This window comes from Eimeria acervulina, genomic scaffold, assembly GCF_000499425.1.
Source record: "Eimeria acervulina Houghton genomic scaffold, Eah_scaff216, whole genome shotgun sequence".
Taxonomy (NCBI): domain Eukaryota; phylum Apicomplexa; class Conoidasida; order Eucoccidiorida; family Eimeriidae; genus Eimeria; species Eimeria acervulina.
This window is the reverse complement of record NW_013548608.1, coordinates 24,876-40,000: the sequence shown is the minus strand read 5'-3', so window position 1 is coordinate 40,000 and position 15,125 is coordinate 24,876. Positions and strand designations below refer to the sequence as shown.

The 15,125-nt window shown below is 44.9% G+C and overlaps 4 protein-coding genes across 4 annotated transcripts in view; 3 read left to right on the top strand and 1 right to left on the bottom strand.

Annotated features, from left to right (window-relative positions):
- EAH_00026110 (hypothetical protein, conserved) overlaps window positions 1-877 on the top strand; it is a gene marked incomplete at both ends in the record, with an annotated part of 6,934 nt that extends 6,057 nt beyond the window's left edge. Inside the window, 2 exons of the mRNA XM_013392863.1 lie at window positions 1-96; window positions 850-877. The exon at window positions 1-96 is cut by the window's left edge and continues 318 nt beyond it. Of these exons, the coding sequence (XP_013248317.1) occupies window positions 1-96; window positions 850-877 (124 nt within the window). The remainder of the gene's footprint in view (window positions 97-849) is intronic.
- A 1,399-nt stretch (window positions 878-2,276) lies between these two features.
- On the bottom strand, window positions 2,277-3,290 carry EAH_00026100 (hypothetical protein; the record flags this gene model as incomplete). The annotated part of the gene is made up of 1 exon (XM_013392862.1): window positions 2,277-3,290. One exon carries the CDS (start codon window positions 3,288-3,290, stop codon window positions 2,277-2,279), a length of 1,014 nt encoding a protein of 337 aa, XP_013248316.1.
- A 937-nt stretch (window positions 3,291-4,227) lies between these two features.
- On the top strand, window positions 4,228-6,312 carry EAH_00026090 (hypothetical protein, conserved; the record flags this gene model as incomplete). The annotated part of the gene is made up of 1 exon (XM_013392861.1): window positions 4,228-6,312. One exon carries the CDS (start codon window positions 4,228-4,230, stop codon window positions 6,310-6,312), a length of 2,085 nt encoding a protein of 694 aa, XP_013248315.1.
- A 2,398-nt stretch (window positions 6,313-8,710) lies between these two features.
- On the top strand, window positions 8,711-14,487 carry EAH_00026080 (mitochondrial NADPH:adrenodoxin oxidoreductase, putative; the record flags this gene model as incomplete). Its single annotated transcript, XM_013392860.1, has 8 exons — window positions 8,711-9,466; window positions 9,601-9,645; window positions 9,912-9,981; window positions 10,208-10,355; window positions 10,755-10,882; window positions 11,639-11,754; window positions 12,143-12,188; window positions 13,469-14,487. 8 exons carry the CDS (start codon window positions 8,711-8,713, stop codon window positions 14,485-14,487), a joined length of 2,328 nt encoding a protein of 775 aa, XP_013248314.1.
- Between the last annotated feature and the right edge of the window lie 638 nt (window positions 14,488-15,125).

Here is a 15,125-nt window from a genome sequence, read left to right as displayed (position 1 = left end):
CTCCTCTGGGGGCCCCCAAGCGGGGGGCCCCCCAGGGATGGGGGCCCCCTTAAGAGGAGAGGGGGGGCCCCCTACTGGTGGTGGGGGTGGGTGTTTGTATGAAATGAATGTTTTGAGGAGTTGTTTAGATGTATATTTTAAAGCAATATGCGACATAACAGCAAACAGCAGCAATATTTTAAAGGGTATTGAGAGAATAAATAATTTATTTTATTTATTAAGAGGGGCTATAAGTGCTTCTGCTGCTGCAGCGCAGCAGCTTAAAGGGTTGTGCAAAAGAGCAGCAGTACGAGGGTTTAATAAACAAAGAAGAGGAAAACATAACAGCCTTGACGAGCAGCAGCAGCAGCAGCAGCAGCAGCAGATGCTGCAGCAGCAAATGCAGCAGGAACAAGAAATGCAGCAGCAACAAAATAATAATCAAGATGCTACTGGAGAGGTGAGGAAACAAACAAACACACAAAAATCTATATATATATATATATATATATATATATTATATACACATATACATATATATATATATATATTGTATCAGAAACAGAAAGAAATACAAACAAACGCAAAGAGACAGACAAAAACCCTTTAACTTGAAGTGATAAACAAACAGAGAGACAGAGGGAGGAGAAACGGAGACAGAGGAGGAGAGAGAGACAGAGATATACAGAGAGCAGCAACAGCAGCAACAGCAGCAGCAGCAACAGCAGCAGAAGCAACAGCAGCAGCAACAGCAGCACCCCACTAGGGTCACAACTGTCATCAACAGAAACCCTAACAAACTCGGTATCTTCACCTCGTGTTTGCGGGTTAGGGTTTAGGGTTTAGGGTTTAGGGTTTGTGTTTGAGCAGGAAGGTGCAGCAGCTCTGCAAACGGTGATCAATGAATTGCTGCAGAAGATTGCAGCAGCGCGAGGGGAGACAGCTCAGAATGTAAACAACAACAAAACCCCTTATCTTTCTCGTTATCTTTCGCGTTTGTTTGTTTGTTTGTTTGTTTTAGTTTGTTTTATTTATTTATTTAGTTCTGTGCTGTCGGTTGCTCGTTTTCCTTTTGTTTTGTTGCCTTATGTTTATTTAATGTTATTTGAAGTAGTATTAGAAACAAACAGATGCATGCATGCATGCATGCATTTGTTTGTTGCAGGGAATGGGGCTGCTAGATGACGGCTATGAGTTTGCAGCTACTATGCAGGCGTCAGGAGACAGACAGCAGAGCAGCAGCAGCAGCGACGCAAACAAAACAACAGACGACGCGCATGCAGAAGCAGCAGCAGCAGCAGCAGCAACAGCAGCAACAGCAGCAGAGAGCGAAGACAGCGGCAATGAAAGTGCTACTAAGCCCCAAGATAAAGACAAAGACAAAGACAGAGAAGATGAGGAAGAAACAGATAAAGAGAGACAAAAAGAAACAAAGAGAGACACACAAATCAACAACTCTAAAAACAAACGCAAAATGCAGCAACCAAACAAACCCCAAAAATATCTTCGCAAGACAAAACAAAAAATTTGACGAGTCGTTCACTATAACAAAAATTTTATATAAACAGCAAACGACTAACACAAACAAACGCCAGCCTGCTGCTGCTGCTGCAGGCTGCTGCAGCTGCTGCTGCTGCAGGCTGCTGCAGCTGCAGGCTGCTGCTGCTACAGGCTGCTGCAGCTGCAGGCTGCTGCTGCTACAGGCTGCACGCTGCTGCAGTAGAGTTTAAGGCTTGAGCTGCATCTATGCACTGCATGCAATGCAAACTGTTGCGGTGTACGTACACCGCAACAGCAGCATTCACTGCGCATGGCTGCCTGACTCTACTCTGTTTAATTTTCTTTATAATTCGCTTATTGTCTCTTCCCTCAATACCTTCCCCTTCTCCCTTTCTTTCCTGCGTCTTTACTCCCACAGAGCTGTCTGTACACCTTAAATTGAGGGGCTCGAAGGTCTCGAACCCCCGCAACACTAAGCACGTCGCCCTTACCCAAGACAGGGCTTTCGTCCATGCATGCATGCATGCATGCATGCATGCATGCTTAAACGGAGCCTTCCTGCACGTATAAAAAATGATGCTTGCATGGGTTTGGGGCTTGCATGCATGCATGCAAGCCCCAAACCCATGCAAGCATCATTCATCATATGCATGCAATTCCCTTGCATGCGCATGCATGCATGCAATTCCCTTTCATGCGATGCATGCATGCAATCCCTTGCATGCAAATGCATGCATAATACTGTTTGTTTTGTTTTGTTTTTCTCCGTTTGTTTATTTTCTTGTTTTAATTCTATTTTACGTGTAATGCTTCCTTTTGAGTTTGTCTGCAAGAGCAGCCGGCGCTGTTTTGTATATTCTACTGGCACCAGAGAGCAGCAGCAAAAACCCTAAAAGAAAGACAGCAGCTTCTGCTGCAGCAAACGCAGTGTGCTGCGCTGCATACTGCTGAATGCGTTTGTAAAGTGACGGCGGAGGCGGAGGAGGCTTGTCTTCTTGCTGTTCTTGTAAAAGAAAATTTACGCCTGCTGCTGCTGCACCAAGCCCCGGACTAATATATGTCAGCAGCGACAAACCCATATCTTTCAAAGCGCGCGATAAATGCTGCTGCTGCTTCTCTTCAGCTTTTCGCAGCTCTTCTATTTCTTTCAGGCTCACCGAGACAAATACAATGCTGCTGCACAGCAGCAGCACCAAACCCAGCAGCATTCGTCGTACACCTGCAACAGAAACAGCGCCTGCAGCTACAGGGGCCTTTGACCCTTCGCCTTCTACACTCCCCAGTGCAAGCTCTGCAGTAATATCTCCCCAATCCTTTGCAGGGGGCCCCTGCCAGACTTGTGAGGAGGTACCCTCAGCAGAAGGCCCCAAGACAGAACGACTCCCAGTCGATCCCAGACGGCCAGACCAAGGAAGGGGGCCCCCAAGGGGCCCCCCAACGGGCCCACCAACGGGCCCCCCAACGGGCCCCTCAGGGGGCCTCAGGTAAGAATCAAGTTGGGGGCCCCCAGACTTCCATCGTGATGTATCTGTAGCATATGCGCTTAGAGAACTGTCCCACGTGTTCGCTGCAGCACGCGATACACCCCAAGCAGGAGACGTAGTAGCAACTCCCCCGCTAACAGCAAGACCGAGAGGCCACTCTTCTCCTCCAAAGCCTTGTGTTGCTGCTGATGCTGCTCTTCCCGCTGCTGCTTCTGCTGTTATTGCTGTATCCAATGATGCAGGAAACCCACCTCCCACCAACAGCAGCAGCAGCAGCAACAGCAAAAGCAGCGGCGCCTGCACCGCTCTCCGGCTTTGCAGAGGCATTAGCGCGGAGAAATAAACACTTAAAAATTGTAGATTTGCATTTGAGCGGAGAAAAGCAGAGAAATTAACAAAACGTGCAGCCGCTGCTGCTGTCACGATGAGGGCTGCTGCTGCAGCGTTCAGTCCATACTAAGAGGGTTGCTGTTTTTTTTGATTTCCCCTCATCTTTTTGTTTTTTTCCCTGAATAAAACCTGTTTCCAGGACGTTAAAAGGGCTTACAACATATCAATGAACTCCTTCTGAATACTCTGCATGCAAGAGCGCTTCCCTTACTACTGCTATACCCAACCCGAGTAACAGACCAGGCGCCGCATTGCAGCCCCGCATAGGCGGCAGGGGTTTTTTTCTGGGGTGGAAGGGGAAGATTTTGAGCTGCTTTGTTGTTCATTTGCGTTTCATTTGCAATTATTTCCTGCTTACTTCTTACAAAGGCTTCATTAGACTTCGTTCGGCATTGCGCCCAGCGGTACCTCCTGCTGCACATGGTGGAGCTCGGGAGTAGCAGCAGCCGCTGCTGCTGTTAGAGCCGCATTTACATGCTTATTTCCCCTTTTTCAAGATTTCATTTGTATTATCCTCCTGATGCAGTAACTCTCTCCATATATTCTCCTCAGCTTCTCAGCAGCAACCTTTGAATTTGCCCTACCGCAGCGGCGGTGTACTCCCGTCGCTGACGAGGGGGGCTCTTCTTCCTTGGAGTAATTATCTTTTTGGGCATTTTTGTTTGATTAGATCATCAGAAGAAGCTGATTGAAGCTGTAGGGGGGGCTCCATAGAGGGAGGGAGATCGGGCGTGGCTTGGCTTTGCTGAGCAGCTGAGGGGCGTTCTATGAATATTGCCCCTATTGCTTTCTGCAGCTGCTTACTTGTTAAATTCACTGAAGATTGGTGGCTGGGCGCTTTTTAGGTTTGCTGCTGTGCAGCAAGGCGTCGACGATGGGAGGCGTAGGAGGAGTAAGGCGCCTACGTAGGTGTTCTTCTGCTGCAATGCGTATTGGAGAGGTGTTGGTGTTATGCTGCTGTTTCTTGCTGCTGAAGCTGCATGCAGCAGCAGCAGTAGAATCTGCAGCTGCAGGGCCCCAGCAAGTTGTAGAGATCGATGCGGTGGGTCCGAGGGGGGCGGGAGATGAGAAGAAGCCAAGCTTTGCACCGGGCACTGGAGACGCCCAGCATGGTGCGAATGCAGACGAGCAGCTAGCGCACGATCCTGTTCGGAGTTTATTGGGGTCTCCTAGCAGCCAAAGAGGAAGCGGAGAGAAGTATGGGAAGCTGCTGTCAAAGGTGCATGACTTTGCGCATTTGCCTGAGGGGCATCCAGCTCGTTTGCATGCAGATTCTCGTTCGGCTCGTAAGCGCAGCATCCATTTGGTGTTAATGGGTTTCATCCTAGCTATTATTTATTTCCTTTCCTACTTCTATCAGAGCTACGGAGCAGGCCTCAGGACCCACCTCGATAGACACAGTATGGCTCTGGGGCGCCTAGGTAGTGCCTCAAGCGCAATGTTGTGGGTTGTAGCTTGGCGCTTATGGCTGGGGTTGGTAGTTGGGGGCTTGGTTTCTTTAGCTTTAAGTGTTTATCAGCTGAATTTGGCGATTAATAAGAAGAAGAACCCCATACCTAAGTGGGTCTTCGACGCCTGGACTCTTCTCATAGGGGTTCCGTTGTTAATAGTGCTGCTTTTAACGGGTTCAGTCGTGAAACAAGCAACAGTAGAAAGTGGTGCTGCATTTGCCCCTAATGTTGGCTTTATTGGTACAGTCTTGGCCCATTCACAGGCGGCTTCACGTTACTTCTTCTTGGATGCTATTCAGCAAGTGCCCTTCGGCTTGGTGGTGATAGGCTTGATATATCTGTTTGGGTTATTAATAAAACGCTTAAAGGGGGTGCAGGCATCACAAGGTAAGAAACCTTTACGTTTGAAGAGAAGCGGCTCGCTTGCTTTAGACGATGAGAGCTCCCGCACGAACACTGTAACCAGTTTTGGATATATGGCCGAAGGCGATGTACAAGAGGAAGCAGACAGCAGACGCCACGGCTCCTATGGTACGAAGAAAAGAAGCAAACGAGATAAGACAAGAACGTCGAGGAGACTCAATGGGCCTCATGCAGATGTTGAACCCCACAATGAAGGAGATGATCCAGTAACACCCCAGAGCAGTGTACGTACTCGCAGAGCAGATCGGCAAACAACTAGAGAGAGACGCAGGTCTCGCAGAGCTGCAGAAGGCACTTTGGATGCGCGACATGTTAAAGACTTAGCAGCGAGAATGGAGGCAGCCGTAGCGGCAGAGAACAAAGCAGGAAACGAGCAAGACGAAGCCCAGACCGCTCCGGTGCAAGTAGATCGAGGCACCCAAACAGATGATGTTGATTTGGCTGCTCCTGTTGAGAAGACGAACTGGGGACAAGGAATGGCAGACTCGCCCGTGGACAGTGGCCAGGAGAACGTGAAGGATAAACAAACAGCACCAAAGGGCGAAAAGGCAGAAGGGAAGGCAGAAGGTACTGAAGGAAAGGCAGCAGGTACTGAAGGAAAGGCAGCAGGTACTGAAGGACAGGCAGCACCGGCTGGAGGAAAAGCACCAGCTGCTGAAGGAAAGGCAGCAACTGTTGCAGGGAAGGCAGCACCAGCAGGTGAAGGAAGGGCAGCCCCTGCTGAAGGAAGGCCAGCACCTCCTGAGCGAAAGGCATCATCTGGTGAGCGAAAGGTATCACTTGTTGAAGGAAAGTCAACACCACCTGAACGAAAGGTAGCACCTGCTGAAGGAAAGCCAACACCACCTGAACGAAAGCCAGCACCACCTGAACGAAAGGCCCACCCTGTTGCCTTTGCTTTCCCCACGGGAGGAAGTAAAGCGCCTGCTGCTGTCGGTGTGCCTCCGAGACAAACGGGAACTGAGCAACGGGCTGATGAGCGTGCGAAGCCAGCAGAGGAGGGGGGAGGTGTTGTGGGGGAAAGCTTCCCGAGACAGGGTAAGTGGGGAGGGAGTTCTTTCGGAGATTTAATGCAGAGGCGATAAAGACGGGCTGTCGATCGAGCGCGTCTGTCGAGGGTGTTTTAAAAGGAAACCAAGGTTCGTTGCCTTGTTCAGTCGAGGAGCAGAAGTGCAGCGGTGTTCGTGAATCCCAGTGAATGTATAGCGCAAAGCCCGCCATTGACAGAAGGGGGGAAGCGTGAATATGAAGAAGGAACATTTTATGTAGCTTTCCTCATTCTCAAGAGAGAGAGAGAGAGACCAGGGAAGTTGCACGAATTAAGAGGGAGAGCATCAAATATTGAACGGTATTCTCTCTTACGTGTTCATGAAGCTGGGAATTGCTTGCAGTGAAACGAAATGTGTAGGCACTTTGTTTGTTTCCTCGTACTTCTAATGCAGCTCTTGTCACGGAGAGTCCCATTTGTTAATTTTTTTCTCAATCCAGAGTCGACAGGAAGCCACGCAGACAGAAAAAGCTGCAATTGTCTGTCATGAAGAGCAAACGCGAGTTTTCTACTGAAGGTTTTAATTGCAAGGAATTCGCGAAACTTCTGCACTTCTGGGGCCGCTCCACTTGCTGGCACCAATGGGGAGATATTCCAATGTTGAATACTTGCATTGCTGAATATTCGAAATCGGTGAATGTTCTGCACTGTTGAGTCTTCTGCATTGTTGAATATGCAACATTGTTGAATGTTCTCAACTGCTGATTGTTGAATATTCTAAGTTGGGGAGTATTCTGACCTATTGGATATTCTAAATATTATCCTCCGTTCTTGAATATTCTTCGTTCTTGAATATTCGTCATTGTTGAATGTTCCTCACTACCGAATATTCCTCATCCTTGAATGTTCTTCGTTGTTGAATATTCCGCGTTCGTGAATACTCTTCATTATCGAATATTCCGCATTCTTGCGTATTCTTCATTGTTGAATATTTTGAATTGCTGAATATTCTACATGGTTGAACATTCTGAAGTGAATGTTCCTCACTGTTGAATATTCTTCTCTATTGAATATTCTTCATTGTTGGATATGCTGAATTGTTGGTAATCCTCCGTAGTTGAATATTCTTCGTAAATATTCTTCACTGTTGAATATTCAACATTCCTGAATATTCGTCATTGTTGGGAACTCCTCATTCTTGTGTATTCTTCATTGTTGAATATTCTGAAATGTTGCATATTCCGCATGATTGAATATTCTTCATTGGTGAATGTTCTCCATTGTTGAATATTCCCCATTGTTGAATATTCTCTTTGTTGGATATTCTCGCTGAATATTCTCTTTGTTGAATATTATCTTTGTTGGACGTTCTCTCTATTGGGGCTGTAGTTTGTTTGCTTTATTTTAGATCAGAAGGCGCATGAAGGTAGATCTTTATAGCCATGCAAGTCGTACGAAAGAAAGAGGTGTCCCATTCAGTTTTAGGTCCCTAGAATGCCGTCAGAGATAATTGTGAGGAAGTTACGCAGAGAAACAACCGAATCGCAGTTGAAGACATCAGAGATAATAGTGAGAGAGCTATGCAGAAAAACAACAGAATCGCAGTAAAAGACATCTCTTTGGAGCATACCGTTCAATTTAGTTCGTTTTTCTGAGTGGTTCCTTCTCCAAGTGTACATCCACAGAGTAGCTTTTTCTCAGATTCTTAGGAGAGTACTACTGTCGGACGGCGGGGGAGGTAGAGTAACTGGAGCGAGCTCTTCTGAAACAACTTGTAGTGCGAAACTAATATAATTCGGCGTAACACCCTGTAGAGGCTCAATTTTAGGTTCTTTCTTCGGTCAGACTTCAGAAAGGGCGTTTCAAGGTAAAGACAATTGCACAGAGTGGTGCGAGGAAGCGGAAAGAGCAGACACCTTCATTTAAGTGCAATGATCCTGCATCTCAAAGGCTGAATATCATGTGCTTTTTGAATTAAATTGATTTATTTTTCTTCAGCGTTTGTTATTTTGCTGCTTTCCGCTGCCGACGGATTGCGCCTGTTTCGGGGCTGCAGAAGGTTCGATGCTCGCCGCATTCAGCGGTAAATGCATGCGTTGCAGATCTTCTGATTCATTTTAAATAATTTCCAGATGTATAATCAAGAATAATGCCGATATATTCAAGAAAAAGATGAATTTGCACACACTGCAATGATGGGTGTCCGTCCGATTCAACTTCGCCACCGTGCCACCAGTTAGTTAACAACAACGTCTCGGGTTCTTCAGCCCCGAAGTGAGCAGCTGTTTATTCGAGTTGTCTTCTTAGTCTCTTTGTTGTTGGGATGTACATTTCTTTCATTTCAGATGCATTATACAGGAGATATCGATAGCAGGCAGCAGCTGCAACAGCTGCAGCAGCATTCGGCTCCTGGTTGCAACTGCTAGCTGCGGGCAAAAACAGTAGCCGCTTGCCGCTCCTTTCTTCGCAGCTCAGATCATGTCTCTCGATTCCTCATGTCAGGTGTATATAGCCCGCTAACGCGGGAGTTGAGGCGAACCGCTCTCCAGGCGCACGGGCGGCTGCCCTCAGCCTTAGGGGCCCCGGGCTTCCCTGTAGCTGGGCTGCTCCCGCAGCTTCTCCATCCAGCGCGACTAGTAGCAGCAGCAACAACAGCAGGAGCTGCTGCAACTCAAAATGCTCCAGCAAAAGCATCAGCTGCAGCAGCTGCAGCAGCAGCAGCAGCAGGAAACCTTCAAGACAGTCAAAAGAGATGGATTCTCGCGCATCGCTTCAGGGCGGTGTGGGGCACGAAAACATCTGGAGGGATCGGAAGCAGGCAGCTGCACACAGCATACCTGCCACAGCAGCCTGAAGCCTGGCTGCAGCAGCAGCATAAACCGCTGGAAGAGCACCAACAGCTGCAAGAGCAGCAGCAGCAGCACCAGCAGTGGCACCTACACCAGCAGCAGGCGAAGCGGCCGGGTTTTTTTTCAGTATGTATAGTGGGTGCGGGCCCTAGCGGTCTGTACTGCGCAAAGATGCTGCTGCGCCTGGTGGAGAGCTACAATCAGAAGCAGATGCAGCAGCAGCAGCAGCACCAGCAGCAGCAGCACCAGAAGCAACAGCAGCAGCAGCAGCAGCTGTGCCAGAGCCGGCTGCAGCTTGAAATTGTTGTTATTGATGCTCTACCCACTCCTTTGGGTTTGGTTCGCTACGGCGTGGCTGCAGATAAACCCGAAATAAAAGTTGTGGGGAGAGAGCTGGAGGCGGTGCGCGACTGACTTGGGGTGTCTGTACAGCTGACGATTTTATTGAAATGTTTGATTGGTAATAACTGCAGCAGCAAAAGTATTACTGCGTTATATTCATCTTATATCCAGTGCGCTGTCTGTACGCTGCGCAGGTGGCTCTGTCCCCAGGCGTCTCCTTTAGGGGCAACGTCAAGCTGGTTTGTCTGCATGCATTTGCATGCATTTTAAGTGCATGCATTTTAAGTACATGCATTTGTTTGTATTTTTGCTTTTTCTTTAGAGTGTTGTTGTTGTGTTTGTTTGTGTATTTCTTCACCCCTTATATTTCTTTTCTTACTTTGCTGCATTCTTTGTCTGTCTGTCTGCCTCTCTTGTGTATTTTTCTGTAATATTTGGGCCTTTGTTGTTTTTCTTTTTATTTCTTTTCTTTTGTTTTTCTTCTTTGTTTCTCTTTTGCATGCAGGGCTCTGACGTGGCCCTCGTAGAACTCCGCTCGCTATTTGATGCTGTCTTACTCGCCATTGGGGCAGCAGGTAAAACACAAATAATACCCCTATGCATGCATGCATGCATGCATGCAATCAAGCCCGTGTGTATGGGGCCTTGTTGGTAGTCTTACGATTGGTGCTGCATGCGCTTGGGGTTTCGCGAGACCGTGCGGGTGTGTGTGTGCTGCTGCATCGTTTGTTTCAGCTTAATTGATTTGTTTATCTGTTTTTATGTCTGTTGTTTTGTGTTTACTGCTGGCTATGCATGCAGACGGCGTCGCGCTGCCTCTCCCTGGGGCGTCACTTTGGGGTGTATGTACAGCTCGCGATTTGCTGCTGTGGCTTAACGGCTATCCGGCGCTGCAGGGATTTGAAGCCCGTTTAGGAAGAGACAGCAGCAACACTGCTGTTGTGGTTGGGTAATAAACACTAAACACTTCCTCCTCCTGCTGCTGCTCTTGCTGCTGCTGCCGATGTTGCTGCTGCTGCCGATGTTGCTGCTGCTGCTGCTGCTGCTGCCGATGCTGCTGCCGATGCTGCTGCAGATTCTTTCTTTTTCCGGGTGCTGCTGTTACTGCTGCGGGTGCCGATGCTGCTGCTGCTGCTGCTGCTGGTGATGGTGATGATGATGACGGTGTTGCTGCTCTTTTTGTCTGTCTCCTTTTGTCTGTTTCCTTTTGTCTGTCTCTCTTTCTCCTTCTGTGCCCTGCATCTACTTTTTGTGTTGCTGCTGATGCTGCTGCTGCTGCTGCTGCTGCTGTCTCCTCTTAGCAACGGCAATGTCGCTCTTGATGCTGCGCGCCTTCTACTCAAGGCAGGGCAGCAACCCCTGAAAACAAAGCCAGCAGCAGCAGCACCACCAGCGGGAACAGCAGCAGCACCAGCAGCAGCAGCAGCACCAGCAGCACCAGCAGCAGAAGGAGAAGCAGCAGGTGGTGGCGGTTCAGTTAGCTCTGAATTGTCTTTGTTTCCTTCTGCTGTTCCTTTACCTCTTACTGACATCGATAGGGCTGCATGCGCATGCATAGCACAGAAACAATATAAAAAAATTATTGTCGTAGGAAGGAGAGGACCCCTTCAGTCGTCATTCACCAACAAAGAACTCAGAGCAGTAAACAAGTTATATATATATATATAGATAAATATATATATATATATATTATATATTATATATATATATCTTTATATGTAAATATATATGTTTGTACATGTATATGTTTATATATTCCTTCAGTCGTTATTCACCAGCAAAGAAGTCAGAGCAGTAAATTCATTTGAAGTTTTATTATATAGATAGATAAGTAGACAATATATGCACAGTGCATATGTATGCGTATGATATATATATATATATATGTATATATATATATATATATTACATATATATATCGTTGCTATGTATATTCTTTTATTTGCGTATATATATATATATATGTAGTATGCATCTCTATATACACACGCGTATATATATATATATATGCACATATATGTATATGTATATGTGAATATACAGATGCATAGTAAAATAAACTATATGCAAAAGGCGAAAAGTATTAACGCCTGCAATAATAAATTTTGAAATTCTGTTGTTTTCTTTTTCGTTGTGAACTTTATCTGCACTTGTTGTTAGCTGTATATTTTGTTATTGCCTTTTAACAGCACTTTCTTCTTCTTTATTTTGAGGTGTATGTATACACCTCAGCATTGCATGCGCTGCTGCATGCGCTGCAGCTGCTGAAGGAGTCTTCGTTTTTGACTGTTGTTAACCCAAAAGAATTAAAAGAAGGCCTCAATCAGGCCTCTATGGAGGAGCTCAAAGTAAGGCAATATATAATATATATATAGATAAATATATATATATATATATGTACATATATATATATATATATATTTTGATATAGATATAGATAGATAGATGTGATAGATATTTTTTTCTGTCTCCTTTTATTCTTTTCTGTCTTTTATTTATTTTATTTATTTTTTTTTTGTTTTTCTTTTTTTTTTATTTCTTCCAACTCTGTTGTTCATTTATTATCTTTTTCTGTCTCTTTCTCGTGTTGGTTCTGTTGTTAAGTAGTTCATTGTGTATATGCTTTTGCTTCATGTGAAGTTTATTTACTTCCTATAATTAATTAATTAATTAATTAATTTATTTATTTATTTATTTGTTTGTTTGTTTATTTGTTTTGCTGCTTCAGACTGACAGAGCGAAGCGGCGCTCTCTTCTTCTCTTCCAGCAGATGGCTCGCAATGTAAATTCCTCTTTAATTCATTTTATTTATTTATTTATTTATTTATTTGTTTATTTATTTGTTTGTTTATTTACTTATCATTTATTTACTTGTTTGTTTATGTGTCTATTTATTTGTTTATTTATTTGTTTATTTTGTTTGTTTATTTTGTTTGTTTATTTTATTTATTTATTTATTTATTTATTTATTTATTTATGTGTTTATTTATTATTTATTTACTTATGCGTATGTTCGTTTGTTTGTATTTGTCTTATTATATTGTGATTGTCTTTGTATAAAACGATAAACCAAACGAAACAAACAAACAAACAAACAAACAAACAAATTAATTAATTAATTAATTAATTAATTAATTAATTAAAAAGAATGCTTTCTTTGGTTGTGCATCTGCAGTGGGAAGACAAAAACAAAAAAGATGCGCCGCTGCTTCAATTATCTTTTTGTTTGTCTCCTAAGAAAATTATTTCTTCAACAAAATGTAATGTTAAGGCTTCTCTTTTAAATATATTTATTTAAATATATTATGTTATTAATCTATAAATTGTAATTCATATATTTATATATAGAATCAGATAAATAAATAATTTCTTTAAATTCTATACTAATACAATTATTATTTCAACACCGTTAAATAAACACCATTTAAATGCTGTGCATATATATATATATATATATATATATTTATTTATTTATATATAGATATATATATATATATATTTATTTATTTATTATATTTATATATTTATATATATTTACGTTCATATATATATATATATATGTATATATGTATCGTTCAACAAATATGTTTTTCTATATGTATATACATATATATATATATTATATAATATTTAATATATGCATGTATATTCCTATTCGAGAAAGGCGTAATAATTATTGTATTTCTTTTTAGCAGACAGTTGAATAAAGAGTTAATTCTTTTTGATGTATTAACGTCAATCTGTTTATTTAAACATATTTAAATAATTTAATTATGTTTAAATAAACAAAGCGAAGTTAAAAGGAATACAATAAGAAACAATTATTTGTATATATATTTCGTTTAGGTTTTGGGTATAATAAAATAATAAATATATTTATATTTTATAAACGAAGATATTAAATAAATAAATATTATACCGTCCTGCTCCTTAGCATTTTAAATGAGGCTAATTCATTAAATTTATAGTCGTCTCTTGCTACTGCTGCTGATGCTGCTGCTGCTGCTGATGTTGCCGCTGATGCTGCTGCTGCTGTTGCTGCTGCTGCTGTTGCTTCTTCAGGCCCGAACAGCATCGGCGCTGTTCTGCTGCAGCAAAACGAATTAAAGGGGCCTCCGCATGCCCAGGTGGCTGTCCCCAAAACGCAGCAGCAGCAGCAGCAGCAACAGCAGCAGCAACAGCAGCAGCACCAGCAAGAGCAGCAGCAGCAGCAGCAGCCTCTAGTCGAGCAGCAGGCGTCTTTGTTGGTGTGGAGTGTAGGGTTTAGAGTCAATGCACGGGAGCAGCTGTCTAATGTACCAGGCTCAGCAGCAGCAGCAGCAGCAGCAGCAGCAGCAGCAAAGGGACTATCAACTGCCGCACTGCCAGTCGATGCCCGGGGGCTGCTGCTGCACACCAAGGGCCGCGTGCTGCCCCCTCAGCAAGCAGCAGGAGAAGCAACAGCAGCAGAAACAAAGCCAACAGCAGCAGAAACACCAGCAGCAGCAGCAGCGGAATCAACGGCAGCAGCAGCAGCGGGAGGAGAAGCAAACGCAACAGCAGCAGCAGCAGCAGCACCAGCAGCAGGAAGACTTGGCGGTGTGTATGTCAGTGGGTGGTTTAAACGGGGCCCCCGGGGGACCCTTGCCGATGTTCTTGCAGATGCAGCAGAGACAACAACGCAGATCCTACAAGACTTCCAACAGCTGCAGCAGCAGCAGCAGCAGCAGCAGGAACAGGAGCAGCAGCAGCAACAGCAGCAGAGAGAAAGGCAGCAGCAACAGCAGAAACACCCGCGACAGAAACCCCTAGAGGAGCAGCAGCAGCAGCAACAACACCCCCAACAGCAGCAGCAGCAACACCCTCAGCAGCAGCAGCAACACCCTCAGCAGCAGCAGCAGCAGCAGCAGCAGCAGCAATATGGGGAGGTCGTTCGTCAGCTGGATGTTTTGCTGCAGCAGCGAGGCGTTGCATATTTTTGTCTCTCAGATTATTTTAAAATTAAAGCGGCTGAAGAAAGACTAGGCAAAGAAGAATCTCGAAGCGCATGCAAACTTACTTCCATTCAGGCTATGCTTAAATTCAGAAACCCTAAACCCTAAACCCTAAACCCTAAACCCTCTGCTACGTCGACTTGCACTGCTGCTGCTAACGCTGCTGCTGCTGTTGCTACGGGCTGCTGCTAAATCTGCAGGGAAAAAGGAAGGTGCAGCAGCAGCAGCAAATGCAGCAGCAGCAAGTGCAGCCGCAGGCTGCTGCTACTAAGCCGCTGCTGCTGCTGCACTTGCACCAGCCAGCAGCAGTAGCAGCAGCAGCTGCTGCTGCTTCTTTAGCTGTAGCATGCAAACCACCTACAAGGGTATTAAGGGGGAGAAGGCCTTGCAAAGAGAGACAAATAAGGGTTTAGGGTTTAGGGTTTGGATGGGGAGAGAAGAGACAGAGACAAGGGCTGCTGCTGCTGCTGCTGCTCCACCAAGACAAGGAGGACTGATAGCTAGCTACTGCTGTTTAATTTAAAAGCTGCTGCTGCTGCCGCTGCAGCAGCAGCAGCAGAATGTTTGCAGTTTGCTGCCTCCTCATTTATAGAAAAAAAAAGAAGACAGAGGGAAGCATAAAAGAGACAATACTGTTATGCATAAGAGACAAAGCACAGACAGACAGAAAGCCCTAGGGGTCTTCACGCAAACCCTAACGTAAACCCTAGGGTCTAGCTAGGGTTTAGGCTAAACCCTAGGGATAG